Source organism: Rhagoletis zephyria, unplaced genomic scaffold (genome assembly GCF_001687245.7).
Source record: "Rhagoletis zephyria isolate East Lansing unplaced genomic scaffold, Rhagoletis_zephyria_1.1 Rzeph_scaffold_00122, whole genome shotgun sequence".
Taxonomy (NCBI): domain Eukaryota; kingdom Metazoa; phylum Arthropoda; class Insecta; order Diptera; family Tephritidae; genus Rhagoletis; species Rhagoletis zephyria.
Genome location: NW_016157206.1, coordinates 275,746 through 297,290, shown reverse-complemented (window position 1 = coordinate 297,290; position 21,545 = coordinate 275,746). Strand labels below are relative to the sequence as shown.

Genomic DNA, 21,545 nt, shown 5'->3' with positions numbered 1-21,545 from the left:
AATTTGTGCAAGCTTTTAAACTTTTATTATTGTGGTTTCTGTTATAGATTGAATTATGTTTTAAAGGAAATTATTAAAAATAAATAAATAAACATAATTTGCAAACAATATCATTTTGAATTTCGTTGCTAATTAGTTGATCGCATCTGTATGTACTACAAGTATCCATATGCGCATGCCTGGGAAATGGATTTGCATTTGACTCCAGAACTATTATTTACAAATAATATCTACGAGTATTGCAGTAAAAGTCAAAAACAACTTTGAAGTTAACAAGTGTATTGCTTTGTACATTTTTTTGTTAATGCGTCCATCTTTAAAATGAGTATGTGAAAAAACCAAGTTTATCATTTTTTGTAACTAACATGCATTTTTACTATTTACATAATATAATACTCGTACAAGAAGGGAACTTGAACAGATGCTTTTTAAGTTTTTAGCACCATTAACTCATGCAGAAATGCAAGTCAGCAATTTTAACTAATATAAAAGTACATTTAATATAATTTAACTATATTAATTTATTTAATTTTATTAAAAAAATATACATGAATACGTTTCTGCATTCACATTGAACCTAGCAACACATAGCCAGACACTTGCAACAAATATAACATTATCATAACACAAATTTACATTTTTCTCTGTTAACTCTTGTTGAAATGTTAATCGCGCTGTGGTGATATTCCATGGATTTATTTTTCAGCCAAACAATTTTACGTTCCAAAAATTTGCACCTTCTCTATCTATCTAAGTTCTCTGGTTCTCTGCAAGTAAATACAATAACAAAGCAAGGTGAAATGAAAAGAAAATCCAATAAGAACAACGGTGTTGCAAATTCAACGAATTGTTGCAAAAGCCATGCGCGAAAACGAGACGGCCGTTGTTGCCACATGAACCGATTGCTTTTGTTGTACAGCTTTGTATTTTTTCATTGCTTTTATCTGACATTTCTAGTTGGAAAATTGGCTGGCAAAGGAAACTGCAACAACGCTTGAAGAGCTGTTGTCGCTGCTTTGGCAAAAGCCAAATCAGTTGTCAAATGTGTTTGAGACGTTGCGCCGAGTGGCTGGCGAGTGTTTGACTGCAGCCATTTTAATGGCAAAGTGAAAAAAAAAACATAAGGAGACCAATCTAATTGGAAGAAAAATTTATTTCAAGTAGACAAAGTGGTGTTGTGAGCACTAATAAGTAATTTTCTTAAAAAAATGTACGCTTGCAAAGTGCAATTCAAGTGAGGATGAGAGACTTCCGACGTGAAAAAGGTTTGTAGCGAAAAAAAGTTTGAACGAAATAAAACATTGATTTGTTACAAGTGATGCGGCTCATACCGACATCGTTCCATTTAATTACACGCGCAGCAATGCACTGCTCCAATTTCTGCTGATATTTTTGTGTGTCGCCATAACATCACCGCCCATCGACTCCCCATTTGGCAGTGAAAGTATTTCCGTGAGTGCAACTTGTATGTAGTAAGTACTTCATTTACTCATTGCCATTCAACGCTGCTGAACGTGAACGTCTTTGCAGTTTCCTAATCGCTTTAGAGCAGCGCTGAGGCGTGAAATCTTGCCGCAAGTGCAGCGACGACGTACACAGCGACGTCGACTGTGACTGCCACAGCATTGTCTACATGGCTGCACTGTAATGGCATTTGAGATTTCGTAGTTTGACTTTTGCTAGTGCCACGCCAGCGTCACCTCTTATGCGTCCTTGAATCGCTGGCGCCTGTGATTTTTGTTGCTGTCGCGGCGACCTATTGTTTTCGCCACAGCGCTGAGGCGATTTCTTCCGGCGGAAACGCTGCTGTCGCATATTGATAGAATTTAGCATTTGGCACTGTAGGCGTACATTAAAAAAACAAAGAATTACAAAAACAAAAACATTTGATGGATTAAAAGCAGTGCTGCCAATTTCATTGTGAATTGGTAAATAGTGGGAGTGAGGAGGAAGTGAGTGGTGGCGTAACCTGTTGGCGGCTCAAATGGAAACATTCAGACATATTTACGTACATAGTTACCATTTGGAATAAAAGTAAATGAAAGAATTAACACATATGAATAGTGTATGTACGTACATATGTACATAAGTAGCAAATGTGAAAAACGTAAAAAACGGCGCAAATTAAACGCGACGAAAAATCGATTGTGCTCAATTCTCCATGCCAGTGACATGACGTGGTGTCATTCGACTAGTGAATGCCAAAATACAAGCAACCAGTAGCGGAGTGTCCTTTGAACGAAATAATAAATAAAGCATATGTACACACAAAAAAAAAATAATTAAAAAAACTATGGAAAGTAAAAGTGACTAAAAACATTTGAAATACCGTAAAACCGAATTTTCGCTGCAATTTTATTCAAATAAGAATTAAAAATAGAAACTACTTTTAATAACCTTATATTTACCACGTTTTACGTCCTTGCCGCACGCATGACTCATCCATGCTTTAACTGACCCCGTTTCGTACCATTGTCGTTGGCTTAAAAAGCAACAAAAATAATAATATAAGAATCAGCACATCAACATAACGTCTCGTCGCATTTGGAAAATGAAAAGTCACAACAAATATGCAAAATTACCCCAAGATTTAGATTTAAGTTTCCAAGAACAATTGGATGTGGATGCAGGCGCTTCTGATGATTTCAATTTAGCCGCGGGCATTGGTTTGGCAGACGATACTGACGACGAAGAACGTATCGCAACTACTGGCACAACGGCTGAGGGTCACGCTTTCGACGACGAAGAGGACGAAATTGTAATAGCAACAGCTGCAGGCGGCGGTAGTGTAGGAACACGCGCGGATGTTGGTAGCGGCGGGATAGCAAGTGTGCGTGTAAACTCGTCAGCGACTGGGGGCGACAAAAAAGTACGAGGCGGTGTTGCCGTTTGTTTGGGCAGTGATAGTTTAATCGAGGTAAGTGAACATGAATTAATGCAATTTAAACCGTTGTAACTTATGTAAGAATAGGTCGATAGTTGCTAAAGATTTAGGGGTCCGAAAAAAGTAACCAAAGGCCAAAAGTCTTCTTCGATATCTGGTTTGTGTAATTCATATCATTACCTTAATAAAGAAAGGCCCTATCTCACATCAATGCTGAAATACAAAAAGCAGTAACTAACTAAAAATCCAAAATTCAGCCTTTGATTGATTATGATGTATTTAATAGAATTCAAATACGTACATATATACAGTCAGTCAATAAAGTTAGGTACAGGGATTTTTTTACAATACGGGCAACTATTTTTTAAATATTTTAATTTTCGATAATTTTGTATAAAAATTTGGTCAATTCTACCCAACCCAAAAATCAGAGTTCCAAACCTTGGGCAAAATTAAAGAAAATTCGGCAAAATTTCATTAAAATATTGCACTTTTTATTTACGCTCTCTAGAAAAAATTTGAGTATGCAGTTTTTTAGCGCATTCAATTTTAGTATAACAAAATGCAAGTATGAGGAAGCTAGGACTTACCACTGATTTTTGGGAAATTTTTTTGTTGAAAGTGTCGCACATTTTTTCCATATAAAAAAATTATTAAGCATTATTTTATATGAAGAAAATGAGCGACACCTTCAACCAAAAAAATTCATAAAAATCAATGTTAAGTCCTAGCCACCACAAACTTGCACTTTGTTATACTAAAATAGAGTGGGCTAAAAACTGCATACTCAACTACTTTCTAGAGAGCGTAAATAAAAAGTGCAATATTTGAATGAAATTTTGCCGAATTTTCTTTAATTTTGCACAAGGTTTGGAACTCTGATTTTTGGGTTTTTTGTTGTAGAATTGACCATATTTTTATACAAAATTATCGAAAATAAAATATTTAAAAAATAGTTGCCCGTATTGTAAAAAAAACCGCTGTACCTAAACTTTATTGACTGACTGTACATACATATGTACATATTTACGTATATATATTTGTATATCAAAGGAAACCGCTTCAAAAGCTTATCCAAAAAAACACTATAATGAACGTATGTACATTTCTACATTATTCGTACTACAAATATTTGTACAGAAATTTAGACCATTTCCACAATTACTGCTTTTTCATAAAATACTGAAACAGTAGTATTGGTAAATAATCTTTCAGTCTTCAGGAAAATTCAATAGAGATATGATTAAATACTTGTACACTCCTAGCACAGTTTTTTTTTCAAGAAAGTCGGGAGAAAGGCTCAAAGATTCATATAACTATTTTCAAAGCTCTATTGCCGAGCAAGCTAACATTAGGTGTATTCGCGTATTCTTCCAGCAGAAAACTCTCAGCAGCAAAATTCTAATGAATATTTATCTGATCCCTCTCAAAGAGAGAAATGCTAGCAAAAGTACGCGAACGCAAAACCAGCAAAACCTTTCAAGGTTTTAGTACAGCTGATCGAAATTTGTTTACATAGAAAGGCACAAACATTTATCCAGCAGAAACTAGCAGCTTTTCATCAGAATGAAATGTCAATTTTGTCTCTCAATTTCCCCTACTTTCTGGATTTTTGTGTACGTGAACAGGAAAATCTGATAGTTTTTGATAGTTATCGATAAATCTTAAACGCTACTTGAGCAAACGGACTTAGAAAGGCACCGGTTAAAAATTCGAAGTTCTCGATTTAATCAGAAGTGGGATAATTCTAATTTACTCTATTTTTGAGAAAATTTGTACGTGATTTTTATTTTTTTTTTTTAATTTCGTTAACACCCTACAAACCAAAGTTCCAAAAATCTTTAAAAATTTTTTAAGAGTATCCGAATTTTTAGTGAATCTTCAAAGAAAATCATATGAAGTGGTTGACACGAACAAGTAAAGAAATTTCTTCTTAAAGGAGATCCCGAAAAATTTTTCAAATCCCATCATTTTAATTTTAAGGAAAGAGCTGGATAATGCCACAAAAAATACATGAAACAAAATAGCGACCTCAGCGACCCACCAGTATAAAACCACACTCGAAAAAGAAAAGCAAGAAAAAAAGAGGCAAAGTATGAAAATCGAAACAATAACCAATAAACGGAAGCACCGATGGACAAATAATGCCAATGTACAATACGTTTATGCCATTCGGAGCTGGCAATGTTCACCACAAATAAAAACAGCACAGTTGACGACAGCGGCGGAGATTTAAGGCCTTCCTCAGGTGCATTGATTGGTATGTGCCACCTTGCAAATGTAATATTCACGACGAGAAGTAATAAAATGAATCGATTAAATTGAATTTCGATTTGTGGGAATGCTTGTATGTAATATACATACATACATATGTACTTATGTATATATCGCCGTACCGTCATCAAAAGAGCCACAATTCAAAATAATACGTTTGTCAAAAAATGCGAAAATTATTTCTTAGCACATGATAATCATATGGGCAAGGGCGACTTTACCTTAGGCTTTTTTTTTTAAACAATAGCAAAAATTTGCTCCAGCTTTTGCTGAAAAGTAAATGAATGCTCTGTGTACATTTTTAGCGCAGAATCTCAAAAATGCCAAATTCTGAGTTTTGACTCTTTTGAAGACGGTGTGCGATATGTACAAACCCCTATATTCACGCATAGATATATATGACTACAATATGCAGCTTTTGCGTAGCTTAACGAAGAGTTTAACAAGTATATTTTCTTAGTAACTTAAGGGTAGAAGCTTATAAAATACTTTTATACATGGGTTTGTATGTTAAAGTATAAGGATCTATGTACGTATGTATGTATATGAGGTTGAATGGCCGTGAGTTCAATAGGTTGTAAATATTTTAGCAGATTTTAAAGTTTAATCACTTGAAGGACACTCCTGTGTCAATACATTTATGTAATCGCGTGACGTAAGTAGGATTCACTTGGGACTAAGAATCAATAACGGATATGCTTAGCAGAATGAGCTGCCGTAAAAGGCATTTGGACTAATTTAATAAGCCAACAAATACTCGTGGACTGACCTGTTTCGGACTCCATCACGCCTTAAACCCAATATATGTAAACATTGTTATGGCTGTCGAAACAGTTTTTATCAATTAATGTATTTTTTTTTTAGTTTCGCTAAATACTTACAAAGTTTCCCACAATTTAATTTTTCTCTTTTAAAATACCTTATATCTAAATCAATATGCACATTTTGCATACCTAGCTCGAAAGTCCGATCAACTCAAAAAAAAAAAAAAAAAATTGGGCGATTTTTTTGCATAACTCAATTCATAGGACTTACATGCAATTGGTGGAAATATTTCTTTCTTTGTGATTATATATATTAACTAAAAAACTACTGTTATACCTTTTTTTATTTATTGCGTTGAATCTGTACGATCCACAAGCAGTTCAATTTTCCCCTCACTTTAGATTTAGGTGTGCGATATGTACATATTGTCGATGTATTTGCAAAACCATCCATCGAACAATTGCAAAACCGCCTATATTATGGCAATCAAATTTTACAGGAGAGCAAAAAAACGGGTTTTCTTTGAGGCGGTATTTTCTCTAGCAATTATTTTACTAATATGTTGTTTTAATAACGATTTTGTGATTTTTATGCATAAATCTCGATGTCTGGAGTTCAGTGTTACCAAATCTCTTTTTTGGCCACATAGGCGATTTAGACTAGTTTCCAACTAGTCGATGGGCGGTTTCGCAAAAACATCGACGGTATGCTTAATTATTTCTAAACCTCTTCTACTGCATTTACACTCCTTACTTTAACTACTAATTTCCCATCCTAATAAGGACATTTTAATATTCGCCAAAAGCCAAGTTTGCAAGCCCCTTTAGCCTTTAAGGCATTTGCTTTAGAGTGTCCTCTGATACTGCATCCTGTTAGACAAACTTTTCGCATACAAATCTTACAATTATACATATGGTAGCTGCATATGAACAAGCATACTGATGTGCTTCTAGTTGTGCATGTGAAAAGTGAAAACTTTTTCCATATCCTTTGCCAAGTTCATTCATGTGGCACTTTTTGCTGAACTTTTAACCAAAATATTTTGCCAGAAATATTTATACACTTCCCCCACTCAAACTTATGACTCCTAATTTAGCTCTTTTTCTCTTTTCAAGCTAGCAAGTTCTCCACCTCACATTCATTCACCTAGCAAATCTTCACTTTCTCATAAAGAAATTCCGTTGTTGCCAAAAATTCCTCTTAGCTATTTTTGGGGTGGTAGAGCAGCATACCATCAACTAATATTCGTGTATTTTTTGAAGTGGGTGGGTGTAAAACCGATTTATTACAATCAAAAACCTTGAAAACTTGCCTGTTATGTGACGGAAGAGTAAAATACACTACATATATTTGTGTTAAAATAAGTAAGTTTTCGTTTGAGCGACAAGTTGGTGGCGGCAGTGGTGGTCATGTGAAAGTCGATGTGTAGATGATGTACATACATACGTACATTGCTTGATATTCGATATACTTACATGAAACTCGACATATCAATAGTAAAAACTCGCAAAACCTTTAACCCTGGAATAGAACACCACGTCGCACAATGGGCAAGTTTCCGTAATTTTTTCCAGCGAGAAATTTTAACTCTACCTGAACTCAACGTGTTGGGCTTAGCCTAAACAGCTGACAGACGTATCGAAAAGACTTACGCCGCTTATTTTAAATTTAACGCCGCTTTGTTAGGTGGCAGTTGCAAACAAATTTATTATATTTTATATTACTGATGTGATAAAGTAACTAAAATATTTTGTCATAACACTACGTTTCTAAATATAGGTTTTTTAAGATGTTTGCTTTATAATTATACACTGTTTAATTCATTATAACATTGAACAATTTTTTCAACAAGGCGGCAGCTCAGCGTTGCATTCTAAATACTATCGGCGCAACTATCTCTCTTTATTGCAATTGCATTAGTTTACATTTATCAGCAGTTCATTTGGCAGCATATTCCTCAAGCCGTTTCTAAGACGTAATTAAAAAAAAATGTGGCTCACGTTATTTTGGCGGTTAGGGCTCGATATATATATTTGGCGTGTATTGTGGGCTGCCAGTAGCCTAAATAAAATAATATCTTAAACTATGAAGATATGGAAAATATGCACTGAATTAATTTCAATAGGGGTCTTCATCTAAAGTGATAAGGGGATAAATTGCTTAAATTTATCAGGTTATCTGCATTCTTTCATGAACGCACCTTGGTAAATAATTGCATAAAACTGTTTACTATTTAGCTTATATGGTTTATTTATATAAGTTTAATTCTCACTTCGTCTGTTGTATTCATTTGCTTTTATGTGTTCGTAGCAACAGTAACTACCTTGCAAGATGTAAGGGTTGAATTTGGCTGAAAGTTATACATTTATCCTCCAAAGTCGTTTGATAAAGTAATAAACTTTGGTTAAATAGATTTCCATGCAAAGTTCGACAGCTCATTTATCAAAATGATAAATTTATCACTTTATCAAGTTTATCAAGAGGTTATCACTTTTGATGAAGACCCCTAACGTCTTTCCGCGTATTATGAAGGTTTACACCATATTTCATCAAAATCAGATCATATTTAACATTTAAAACCACATTCTGTGTGGATGGTGGGCTTGTCTGTAGACCCATCTTCTCCATATTTCACATTTATGTTTTTACAGGTAAAACAGACATAAAACCAAATTTAATCAAAAACGGATAACTTTTAACACTTCTGCCAGAAAACTTTTCATGAACGCCGTACTTTAGGATTTTACTGAATTACATCCTATCTCAGAATTTGGTTGAAGAACGCCCTATATTAGAATTCGGTTAAAAAACGCGCTATCTCAAATGAAAATGCATTGCAAATATGCTATTATGCTAACACCCTATTTGAATCGGCAGCTAGGATAGGGCGTTCTTCAATAAAATTATGTGATAGTGCGTTCTTAAAAAGTTTTCTAAGTTTCTCTCCTCTCCTCTCCTTAATTTCACTTCATTTGTTGACTTTAAAAACTAACTTTGAATCATTCATTGGAAAACTGTCACTCTACCGTCGCCTACAAATATGCAACACTCATCCGGTTGCCATGGGCATCGGCACTTCATGCAACTTCCGCCGTCGTTCACTCTCATAAATCAAACAGCAGGCATGCAAATATTTCCTCTCTCGGCTTGCGATCATACAACTAATATGTTACCATAAATGTGTGGAAACTGTTAAATGTAATCATTTAATTTTATGGTTTATTTAATTATGTTGGGCGGTGATGTGTGATGGCTGCGCGTAAGTTGCCTGCCAGCTTGCCTTGACGTACAATCCTTGCGCAGCGAATTTTGCAGAAATTGAGTTGAGCAAAAATAAATAAAAAAAAACAAAAAAAAAAATAGAGTACGAATGTTTGTTTTTAATTCAAATAAAAACTAGTTGTAAAGTAAACACTCCTGCACATTCGTACGCACTACATGCATTGCAGTAATTTGCTTATGTACATAATTGGCCGGGCGCCAGCTGCAAACCACAAGCGTTGCGGCTAATGGGCGTAGCCGCAGCATTTAGAGTTTTCGAAACTACTAAATACTCGTACATCAGCAGCATTAAAATGTATGACAAGAGCAACGTATGTATGTATGCTAATATGATGTGTTGAAGTTTTTAATGTGCGCTTTGTGATATTTTTATGCTTTTTTTTTATTTTTTCGAGGCTTCAAATTAATTAGCTGCATTCATACGCAGGTTCGCATGTTGCGGGGAAAACTTGCAAATTTATATTTTATTATGCTAATTTTGGTCGTCAGGAGTAGTTTTTTTTTTGTCTTTATCAATGTTTATGTGCGTTACATTTGTTGGGTTTGGCTATCAAATTTCCATTCTCACAACGTTCATGCTTGCGGTTATTTAGGGGATTTTAAGCGTTTAACACACTCCAACGCCGATGTTTGATCCCTAAAGAGTTGATGCTTAATAGCCGGCAAAGTAATAACTGAATCCATTGTCCATTGTCGTCCTGCTGTGCTTACACAGAGAGAAAGAGAGAGAGAGATAGAGATCCGGGATACCTTTGCGCAGTTGTTGTTCTAAGGAAGAAGAATTAGAGTTCGACTTTTTGGAGAGAACTACTCAGTCAATATAATTATGTTTAACGGACTACCAGATATTGCGCAGTGGTACTTCAACGGATTATTTCACAAGCTGTTTGAGAACTGCATACTTGAAATGATAACTAGACTTTTTAAATCTAAATGTTGCAAACTTGTAGGGTAGGCGCATTCTTTCCTAATGAGTAACAAGGCGAATACAAAGCAGCCACATACTTGTTTAATCAAGACTGACAATCTCATGATTTTGGCATTTTTGAGACACTTGTAAGAAGCAAAGTTAAGCACCGAAAGCATTGTTGAATCGAACAATCTCAAAAAGCCAATAAGCGCCCCAGAATAGGAAAAGTGATGATAAAATACGAAATGTCTTGAAAATGTTCAAAAATTCCACAAAGAAGAGCAGGAAATGCAGGACATAGCCTCAGTGACTACGGAGACCGCAACTCAAGCAAGCCCACCTTAGAGACCACAGTACACCGAAGGTTCAGATCTAGAGGCTTTATCACTGGGGCGTATCCGCACAACACTGGAGCGCGCTCAAAGATCTAGACCTGAGGAAGCATGAGCTCAACGATGGAAGTGACAGCGACCTAAATTTATAGAATTTGAATGAGACAAGAAACAGGACTGGAACCGCTCCACGAAGGTCAATACCGCCCTGATGTCCTGTAAGACGGCTATAGGCAAAAAATGTACACTGGATGTACACAGTTGTGATAAGACCCATTCTTTTTTGTGAAGTCACCACATGGTAGCCTGTTCTAAACAACACTTTGACCAGAGGCAAGCTGGAACGAGTGCAGAGGATGGCTGCCATGCTCGTCTCAGGAGCACTGCCCACTTCATCCACCAAATCTCTGGAAATAATGTTAAATCTTCCACCTGTGAATCTCTATGGCAAATATCGTGCCAGCTGCAGTGCGGTGAGGTAAAATTTAATCCAGCCGTGGAGAGAGACCTCAGATTCGGACACACAAAAGTACTCGCAACTGTACTGGATAAACTACGACAGTTGGATTATACCGCTCCTCTCCCCTGTTTAGACAAGAAATTTTCCATAATAATCTCAGAGAGGAACGAATGGGAAGGGCCCAAAGACTTAAACCCAGGTTCTACGGCTATATAAACAGAGTGGGTAGTGGAGTTTACTCTGACGAACCGGCGCTAATGCTCAGTTTTCGCTTACCGGTTCATTATAGCGTTTTTAAATTAGAGCTAAACGCCATAACCGGAGGCGGCTCGGTGGCTCATAACCTCTGCCCCTCCAGGACGGCCTAACGCTATTTATTCTGACAGCCAGGCTGCTATCAAAACTCTCAAATTTAACGGATCAATGTCCAAAGTCGCCAAGAAGATTCTGAACCTGCCGGCATTTAAATGCTCCTTGACTATTGCATGGATCCCTGACACAGGCTTAGGAGAGAGACGGAAATATCTGAAGTCAATCCTGCTCAGAATGAAGGCATACATACCTCTAACCTCCTGCTAACACAGACTAAAGGCAGAACTTATCGAGGTGGGCTGTGAAAACCACCTGCCAGACTACCAGGCAAGTTTGGCCAAAGATTGATGTAAGGTGATCGACAGCTCTCACTCAGCTGGACCGCTTCTCTATCATTCTTAGTCAGGGTAATCACCGGACACTGCCTGATGGGAACACACGAAAAAAGGTTAGGATACCCCACCAACGAGGAAGAGGTGGAGATCATCGGCCAATACACGCAACCAATTCTTCAACAAGTACTTTCTAGATTGTTTAGTTGACTTGAACTCGCCGACCGTCCTCGATTTTTTGTGCTATATAAAACACACTCGGTGGTTCAATTATGTACTAAGGGAGGGAAAAGAGAAATGGCTTCCGCCACTGGTATCACAACGGGATTTTTTAGCCTATATATGCTCAGTGCTCTGTGCGGCGCAGCTACTCTAACCTAACCTAATCTAACGAACAGAGATGAGGCGACGGCCACTATTCGAGTTTAATACTAACCCTAATAGAGCCTTCGATGTCCGTGGCTCCTGCCGATCCTTATATCCTCATATGGCAGAAAATTGCAGACTAAATTTTTTACTAGTTTTATAAAATTTCTCACTAAACTACAATACTTTGGTTATTGATTTCAATTCAGCAGAAGTTTTTTTTTATAAATTTAAATGTCAGACACGCCAGGGCGTATGAGTATTAATTATCCTAGTGGTTATATGAATGTATGCCGCTGCCACCTTGACATGTAGGATAGGCGGTGCTTCTACGCCCCTATTGGCGGTGCATGCTTTCGCTTTAAACTATTAATGACGATAAATAATTCACAATAAAATTTCATGCAAAAGCAAAAACTAAGTATTTTTTTTTTAACCGACGCCAAAAAAGGCGGAGGTTATCAATTCGTCGGAATAATTTTTTTATGTATGTTATCGCATAAAGGCTGGTATGCAGCTCTCAAGAAAACGGTCAAGAAAGTAATTGCCATTATTTCGTGTGTGTGTCCAAAGAATTTTTACAACTGATACTTCACCAGCCTGTTGGCTGGCTCTTTCCTCAAGAAATAATGGAACGGGCATATATTTCTGCTGCAAGCATGGGTTGCCTTGTGATCTTTTTTCACAAAAAAAAAACCTTAGAGAACCGTAGTAGAAAGTGTAACAAATTTCTTAAGAACTGCGTACTGCCTCAAGAAAATTTCTTAGGCATTTCTTGCACGTCATTTTGTATGGAAATTTTGCTTTTCTTGAGAACTTAGCCTTAGGGCCTTAACTGTGGGCCACGTCAACCGATTTCGATAATTCTTTTTTCTATCGGAAAGGTGTTGCCTCAAGCGTAGTTTAGATCTGATCATTGGGTCATGAAGAAATTAAGGTACTATTAAACTTTTATATGAGAATTGAAGTCGGTTTTTTTTTGCATAAAAATGACTTGTTAATATCTCTTATGGCTCCATAAAATTTTTAATACACTCTAAAGACTTATACCCAAATTCATAAAAAATAAAGAACACTTTAACTGCTTTATAAATCGAAATTTTGTATGAAAATGTCTTTTTATAGAGCTCTTTAAACCTATTTTATTTTTTTATGAATATGGCCATTAGTGAACTAACCCCGTGGGGGGAAAGGGGGAGGGGCAAACTGACGTTAGCGGTCGCACATCAGCATTATCATCATTGTCAGCAACAGCTATATTAAGCGGCAACGTACGTAGTCGTCAACGCTCAGTGCGTCACTATTATCAAGAAATTATTTTTGTTTTCTACGCCTGTTTTTATGCTTACAACAGTACTTTTGCATATTTCGGATTGACTGCCACAGCAGCATTGCTAGTGACAGTAGCAGCCAAGTAAAAATATCAGCTAGCCACAAATAGCGCCAGTGTTGCCATTTTGGCTCCGAAAATTGGGTTTTAGCTACTAGTTCTTTTTTTAGCTCTTTTCAAATTTATCTAGCACTTTTTTAGCTCCAAAAAGTTTTAGTTGTATTTGGTATATATAAGCCAAAACTTAACCGTTGATAAAATGGAAAATTTCGAGATGCAGTGTATCCACCATAAATTTTGGATCTATTTTAAAGAATTCAAAAATTAATTAGAAGAAAATCATTTTCTGGTAGCGCGGATTTTGTTTTGACCTACTAATTTTACCTTTAGGGAGAGCTGGAAGTAAAACTTCCCAGACAAATTTTGCGAAAAAATTATTCAATTCAAATAACTGAAATTAAATACTTTAACAGTTTGTAAAGTATTTTCATTTCACTGTTATAAGTGCCATAGCAACGAATTCGAAATATGTGCACCTTATTTTGGTTTTAAAAGATTTTTTCGGCACTTAAACTTATAAAATTTGTTGTTTTTATTAAAATTGCCGAAAATGTAAAAACAACCTCACGCCAATAAATGCTCAACCTTAAAAAAATATATATAGCTCTTCATTTTAGCCACTATTATTATTATTTAGCTCTTTTTTCGACCGTTTTAGTGCCAAACGAAATTTTTCTCTGGCAACACTGAATAGGGCATAGTAAGCCGCAACGATACCAAGAAATAACAACGAACCCACAAAACTGAACTGCCAAGGAAGCAAGCTGGCAGTGTATGCAACATACAACAAACCCATCAACCTACAAACAAAAAAAAAAAAATTGTTTGTGCTAGCTGAGTTAACGAGTATTCCTGTTACTCATAAAACTGTCCTATTGTTGCCACACTCGACTAGCTTCGTATTTTTGGCAACACATCGCTGAAACATAAAATTTGCTGTTACAACCGCTGTGCAACCAACAAAACCAAGAAGCAACAGCTTAAGTAGTTGTAAGAATATTAAATTAGGCGCACAATTCAAACAAACGCACATTGTTGTTGAAGGGACAAGAAATGAGAATTAGAAAAAGAAGTAAAAGGAAAGAATACTGGCGATAAATGTATGTAAGTAGGCAGGTCGGCTGCGCTGTTGAATAGCAGCAAAAATGATAATTTGTTATGCGTACGTCCGCATAAATCTCTCCTTTTCGCTGTACCACAAAAGTTAGACTTCGCTTATATAGAGCACATCTCTTACCTACCCTTATCTTCTGTCCACCGTTCACTTTAGGTTGTAAATATACTGCGGACCCTACTGCGGAATGTCTACTTTGATTTTTTTATGCTGTCACTTGTTTGTTGTTATTATGTCTGTGGAAGATGAATGACATTTTTTGATAATTTTAATTTAATTTATATGTAGTGTAGGCGTAATTTTATACTGTTATTGCCCTAAAAATATGCGTCAAAATCAAAAAACGGTTTTGTCATGAACATTTTACAACTTTTGAGGAAATGCATTAATCGTTTATTTAAAGGTTTATTTACTAACTTTTTTTAATTTTACCTAAGCTTTTAAATACTTAGCCAGAACTAGCCTAAAAATTAATTTATACAGGCGTCTACTATGAGTTATCCCAACTGATTATTAAATATATAAACCAGCTGCGGAAAGTGCGGGTTTTTATGTAAAAAGGTTTTAAAGTCAAAAATTGGGTTAACTTTGTTTTATAAAAATTAAGCCGGAATCTGTGAGAAATTAATCATAAAATAGTGCGGATTAATAACTTCGAGTATATGTTTTTCAAAATCAAATCAAATTCAAATTTAATAATTAATATTTTTGTATTGTAACTTATAGTTGAAAAAATTTCAAGCTTACATTTTCGTTATGGCTATCGATTTACAATTTTCTACACAAAATAAAACGGCGAGAAAAAATTTAAACCCGCTCAGAAGTTATAGATAATTGATCACTCACAACCCTAAAAAAGTACACTATGCAAGGTATCAGAAAGATATTTTTGAAGAAAATTTAAGGCTGTTGTACAAGAATCTAGTCGAAAATACTAACATATGTATATGTGTAAAAAATATATATGTATATAAAAAAAAATATATATAAAAAATTTAAGGATTTTTTTTATCACTATCGCTAAGTATTTCTTAGAGATTTTATAAGTTAATTTTTTTTTTTGAAAAAAATAAGATCATTTAACAATTTCTAAACCGTAAAGCCTAATGCCGAATTTCCACAAGGCATTGAAGTGATAAAAAATTGGAGGCATTTGAAAATATTACATGTGGAAATGAATTTAATGACTGCTTTTTTAATGTAATGAAGCGAATATTTGTTTACGCCCAACTTTGTCATTAAAATTTTTGCCATTTAATGACGAGTGAAAATGCAGCATAATAAAGTGTGCATCACAATTATACGCCACTCTCATATCGACAAGTTTTGACCATTAATTTTTTATTATTTAATTTTAATTATTTTTTTGAATGAAAATACAGTTTTTTCTTTAACAAAAATTTTGTGCAATATTTAAAAGAACTTTAACCAATCGTCGTAAAATATTGAGCCTTTTAATCAGATTTCTTAGAAGGATTTTGAGTACGCAGATTTGTAGCCCACTCAATTTTAGTAATATGAAGTGCCAGTTTTGAAGGAACTTAGACTCACCATTGATTTTGTGCATTTCTTTTTTCTGTCAGACATTTTCTTATATATTATGGAAAAAAACAACTCTTTAGACCAGTGCCAGGCAGCCAGTAGCCTCGCGGGGCTATGAGTAGTGTTGCCAGGTCATTGAAGTTAGAAATCGTCAGTTTGGTTCTCAAAAATCGTCATTTGCATGTAAAAATCGTCAACATATAAATAATTTTTATAAACAGAACCAGTAAGCTCCTTTGGTTTTTTTCATTTTATTCTAGCTTCTATTGCTATACGTAAAATATAAAAAGTTTAACTTTTTTAAGAATTTTTAAAATGTGCATTACTTTTAACAAAAAAATATTTTTAACTGCAACAAAATCACATTTTCATCTTAATTTTATTTTTTTCAAACTGTAACTTAACTATTTGCATTAAAAACTGTCCATACTTTCAAGTTTTGCTAAAGAACTTAAAATACGAGCTGGTCTCCGGGTATAAAAATGGAGCCTAAATATTTTTTTGAGAAAGAAAAATAAAGGCCAAAATTTGCTGAATATTTCTCTAGAAAACTGTGACATACAATTTTTGCTTACAATTTTTTCTGGCAAAAAATGAAATAGGTAATGGGGAATTTTCATAATTTTTTTATGGATTTCTTTGGGTCTTTAAAAGTTCTTGATATTTCTTTTCTGAATTTCCTGGGGTTTTCCGACACTTTTTGGCACCTTTCAGGACTTTTTTGTAACTTGTCGCATTATAATATATTATGTAGAAATATTCGACATTTTCCAGGTTCCACAAATCAAAACCAAAAATTATCCCATTTTCCGATTTTTGATTTTAAGTGGGTACATCGAGTACCCTCTCTGGTATAAGAATCTAAAATTAAATAATAATATAAATTAATCTCGGTATCATAAAATTAATAATGCTTTTTGATTTGCCGTTTCTGCTCAGCTCAAGTTTTGCTCTAGTTACCACAGCCGGGTAGCGATTACGAGAAACTACTAGAGTGTTGAAATTTTCGACCAACGAAAAAGGTGCGCAAAAATTTCGCCTCCAGTTTCGTAGGGAAGACTTGTATCCTGGCTTGGTGAATTGCAAAAAACAGAATCCTAAAAGCTATTTAATTCTTCTCCCTTCCTGGTAACATTTTTCACTTCCCTCTACCTTAGCAATCCATTCCTTTGTCGCTTGTCGCTCGTCTTTTAAGCTTTCATTCTTTATACTTCTAAAATAAAAATAAAAATTCCATGAGCCCTACCCATTTCACAAATAGTGCCTGCCATTTTGGACACCTGCATGTCTTTCCTCCACTGCTATCCTCTCTTAAAATACGGTCTTGCATACTTTTAGGCACGCGGGCGTATTTTTCTCTTATCGGCACAACCAATCAAATATCCGCTTGTTTTGCTGCTACTGATTTAATTTCGCCCCTTCACAAAAAATTCACAAAAATTGTTTTGCTGTTTACGCACACGTCTAGGTTTTGCGCCTCAATGTAGGCAATATTTGACATGTCACACAACAGCAGCAACATGCAGCCAACAACTCTGACTTATTGCCAGACATACACACCCCATATACCTATTACGTACATATATATTATGGTGTTTATTTGCACTTTAGCTTATTTGCATGTTTGTTTACATTTGTGCCTAAAATGTTTTACAACACTGCTTACAGCTATGCCATTACATACTTGTGTGTCAGATTGCGGTTTTTCCCATCAACAGTACAATTTTACATGTCCTACAATTAATAAAATTTTGTTGCACGAAGGGGGTTTCATTTTTCTCTCCTGCATTAGTTGAGAGTAGCTAACCGCAGGCTGGCTGGTTTCTACTCCTCAGCTGTATGCATGTATGTCTGTTTGTTTTTTTAGTGTCTTAATAAAATTGTTTTACTAAAAGTGGGCATCAAAGTTTCCTCTTTGCCTAGTTTATGACATATTGGCTGCAAAAACTGATTTTGTGATCTAAATAAGTACTTATACATATCGTGCGTGTGTTTTGTTTGCATTTATGTGGATTTTGTGGATACGAACTCGATAATCTTGCTTTGCTTAACGGACTTGGGTTATTTTGGGTTAAGAGTTTTTACTATGCAAACATGTGTGTATATTCATGAAAAATAAGTGGGGTCTTAGACACAATGTAGTCAATCAGCAATTTGTTAACGATTATTTATGGGTTTTGGTCTACCGCAATTAATATTATATGCCTTGAGGGGGCATAGCCTGTTTTTCGAATTTGGTTAACTTGCATGAGAAGGAAAATTTATAGCCTCAAAACTGTTGAAGATAGCACGTAAATGCAATGAGCTTCCAGAGCTTCACGTTACGATTTATGTATGGATAATTTTTTGCTTACCCAAAGATTTTTACTTAAGATTTTCCATTTGCTGTGCTGTTGGCTTCGGTTTTGTTTTCTGATACGTTTTCTTTAACTTTATGGAGAGTATTGTTCTTTTATTATTTTATATATACTAAGTGCTCGCCACTAACTGATTTTTGAAATACGAACATTTTATATGTATATTTTATTTTATTATATATATTTTATTAAAATATGGTTAATTCTACAACAAAGACCCCAAAAATTATATTTCCAAACCTTGTGTAAAATTAAAAAATAACTTGAAACTTTCATTGAAATATGGCACTTTTTAATTACACTTTTAGAAAATACGTCAGTAAGCAGTTTTTTAGCCCATACAATTACCATTGATTTTTGGCAAAATTTTTTGTTGAAGATGTAGCTAATTTTTTCCCAAGGGCTGATTTTTCGTTTTTCTTGAGAGCTGGATTTTTAGGTTTATAAAAAAATTATCGAACATTAATTTATGTACATAAATATTTACATATATGGAGAAAATGAGCGACATCTTAAAAAAAAAAAAAAATGCCAAAAATCAACGGTTATTCCTAGCTACTTCAGACTTGCACAAGCAAAACAAAAGTAAAGCCAAGCGAACGATACGAAGGGTGATATCGAATGATATTAACATCGATATAGTTATCGGTACCTTATAAGTGATAACTTTGAAAAACATATTCATAAATGAATCGTAAAGATATTCAAGATAAAATTTTTAAAAGACATTTTCAATATCTATTTTTTCTTATGCACTAAAAAATTTAATCCTTTTCAATTCTATAGAATTTTCTTCTTTATTAGATACCCATTTCATTTGATACCCATCATTTGAAATAATAGCCGCCTTCGATATGCCACTTCTCTGCTCGCTAGAGTTCATCCCTGCTAGCTTAACAAAAAATTTTGTATGTGAAAACAATAACAAAGACAGCTATGAAAAATTTACAGAAAATCATTGAATGTAAACATAACAAATTTAAAAAAAAAATATAAAGAATTAAAAATATGAAACACCAACTCAATATAACTGTGGCATGACACAAAAAATCAAAGAAATTGGCCAGCTTTACTACGTTGTGCTAATCACTAAAAATTGTATGACTAAGTTTGTATGTATATGTATTTCAACCGCACACCAAAATTTACAACATCTACCGCAGAAAATTTAAACACCACAAAAAAAAAGATTAAAAATAGTAACGTTAAGCAAATTGTACCGCGCCACAACAAGACCGTGACTAATGGCCCATTCAACTATTTGAAAAATGACTTTGCTATGCCATTTTTTCCGCCATTTTGTGTTTTACACACACTTTCGCAATGCACCGTGCACATACATTCCACTTCACTCCCACTCCTCGCCAGCAACTGTCAGTACAAATATACAGTACGCTTGTGTAATCCGATTACGCAGTTTAAATTATTCCCACTTGAAGTTGAAGCTGGAAGATTGAATGTGTCAGGGCAACAACACCGTAAATAAACAGGAGTGGCAAGCTGCTGGCGAGATGCTGTTTCTAAAATGTGTTTTTCTTAGCTTTCGTGTACTTCAAATGTATGTAAACCGCTTGACCTCTCCTAGTCGAGGTGGTATATACACGTATGTAGTTGGTTGTAACAGATGCCCGGCATTGACGAACGACCTTAGACCCGCCGCCCTTGACGAGAGCTAGCCAACATACATATTTGCTACGCATTGTTCAAGTTGATGAGCGCGATACGAAAAAAGGCACGCTTTGAGTATAAGGAGAAAGCTGTAGCTGTAGTCGTTGGATGTTGATTTGTGTTGGCAGCGTTTGTATGCGCACTACAAATTGCCAAATGGAGCATTAAGAACACGGGATTAAGCTTTAGTATTACTGTGCTGGGCAACTAGTAAAGGCAAAAAGGACAGGGACAAAGTTTGTAGGTACATAGATACATACATAAGTGGGTGAATAGAGTATTGTATGCTGTACTCGTAGCTTTGGGTTACACATTGGTTGTCAGGATTAATTGATAGGGATCACAACGAATGCAACGCAGCTGATGTGCTAAGTTTTGCTAAAGCTTCTCAAGAGCTTCTGTGTCACTTCAGTATATTGTGCAGCAATTAATTTGCCATGTAAGTTTAAGGTAGATAAAGTCCTTTACAAGTTTACTGTAAAAAACTAGCAGGAGCGGAGTCTAGCAAAATAGAGAGACATGTACCTTGTTTATATGGCGGTATCGAATTGACTCGTGTTAGTGTAGCTCGCTTGAAATACAAGTGTTTATTTGCAACATAAGAAATGAGTCAATCGAACACGCTTTCAAACAGAGTTTATCCAAATGCAACCCTGTTAATACATTTATCATTTATTAAAAATAATAAATATGGAAAAATAATAATTAAAGAATCAAACAGCCTTGTAAAAAGTATATTAGCTATTAATTTTATAACAAAGCTTAGCCTAAATGTAATTTCAAGACCTATTTAAATGTTTTACTTCACATCAGTTTGTTTATATAGATGAGTTGCAGCCCGGTTAAAAAAAATATTATTACAGCTTTTTAAAATCAAATTTATACAGCAAATAATCTTTGGATTTCAAAGTTTTTTCATACCAGGCTACTCTGGGTTTAAATATATATAGGGTGAGTCATGTAGCTGTACTCAGTGGAACAACGCGTAAAAGTGATGCAAATGTTTTATGAAAATTGTCGTTCTGCAAGAAGTGCATTTTCACCTGAACGGATACGTTAACAAAGAAAACTGACAAATTTGGAGTATTGAAAATCCGAATGTCATTCAAGAGCAAACTTTTCACATACGACAAGTGACTGTAGATGACGAGGAACATGTAGATGAGCAAAGCATGAAGATAAACATCAGGATAAAGGTAAAAGAAAAGATAAAGATAAAAACGAAAAGGTAAATATAAAGATAAACAAGTAAGAAAGTCTAAGTTCGGGCGGAGCCGAACATTAAATACCCGGTGCAAGTATTAAATATATGTTTTCCTCCTTTCCGAAAGCTACCGCTACATGATAAGCCGGGGTGTATACATTTTAAGTAAATTAGCGTCCTTAAATTTCGAAATATTAAAATTTCAAGCATTTCTGAAATGTACCGTTATATGAAAAGCGGCCTCAATTTTAGTCCGATTTCAACAATTTTCAACGGTTTGCTTTTATGTGGCAAGCACAATAACCATACCGAGCTTGGTACAAATTGCTAGAACGGTTAGCGAGATACATATA

The 21,545-nt window shown here is 35.0% G+C and overlaps 1 protein-coding gene across 1 annotated transcript in view; it reads left to right on the top strand.

The window, feature by feature from the left end:
* Window positions 1–2,480: 2,480 nt before the first annotated feature.
* The window catches only part of SPoCk (secretory pathway calcium atpase), a 148,259-nt gene continuing 129,194 nt past the window's right edge, over window positions 2,481–21,545 (top strand). Inside the window, exon 1 of the mRNA XM_017635464.1 lies at window positions 2,481–2,917. Within this exon, the coding sequence (XP_017490953.1) occupies window positions 2,552–2,917 (366 nt within the window). The 5' untranslated portion in view covers window positions 2,481–2,551. The remainder of the gene's footprint in view (window positions 2,918–21,545) is intronic.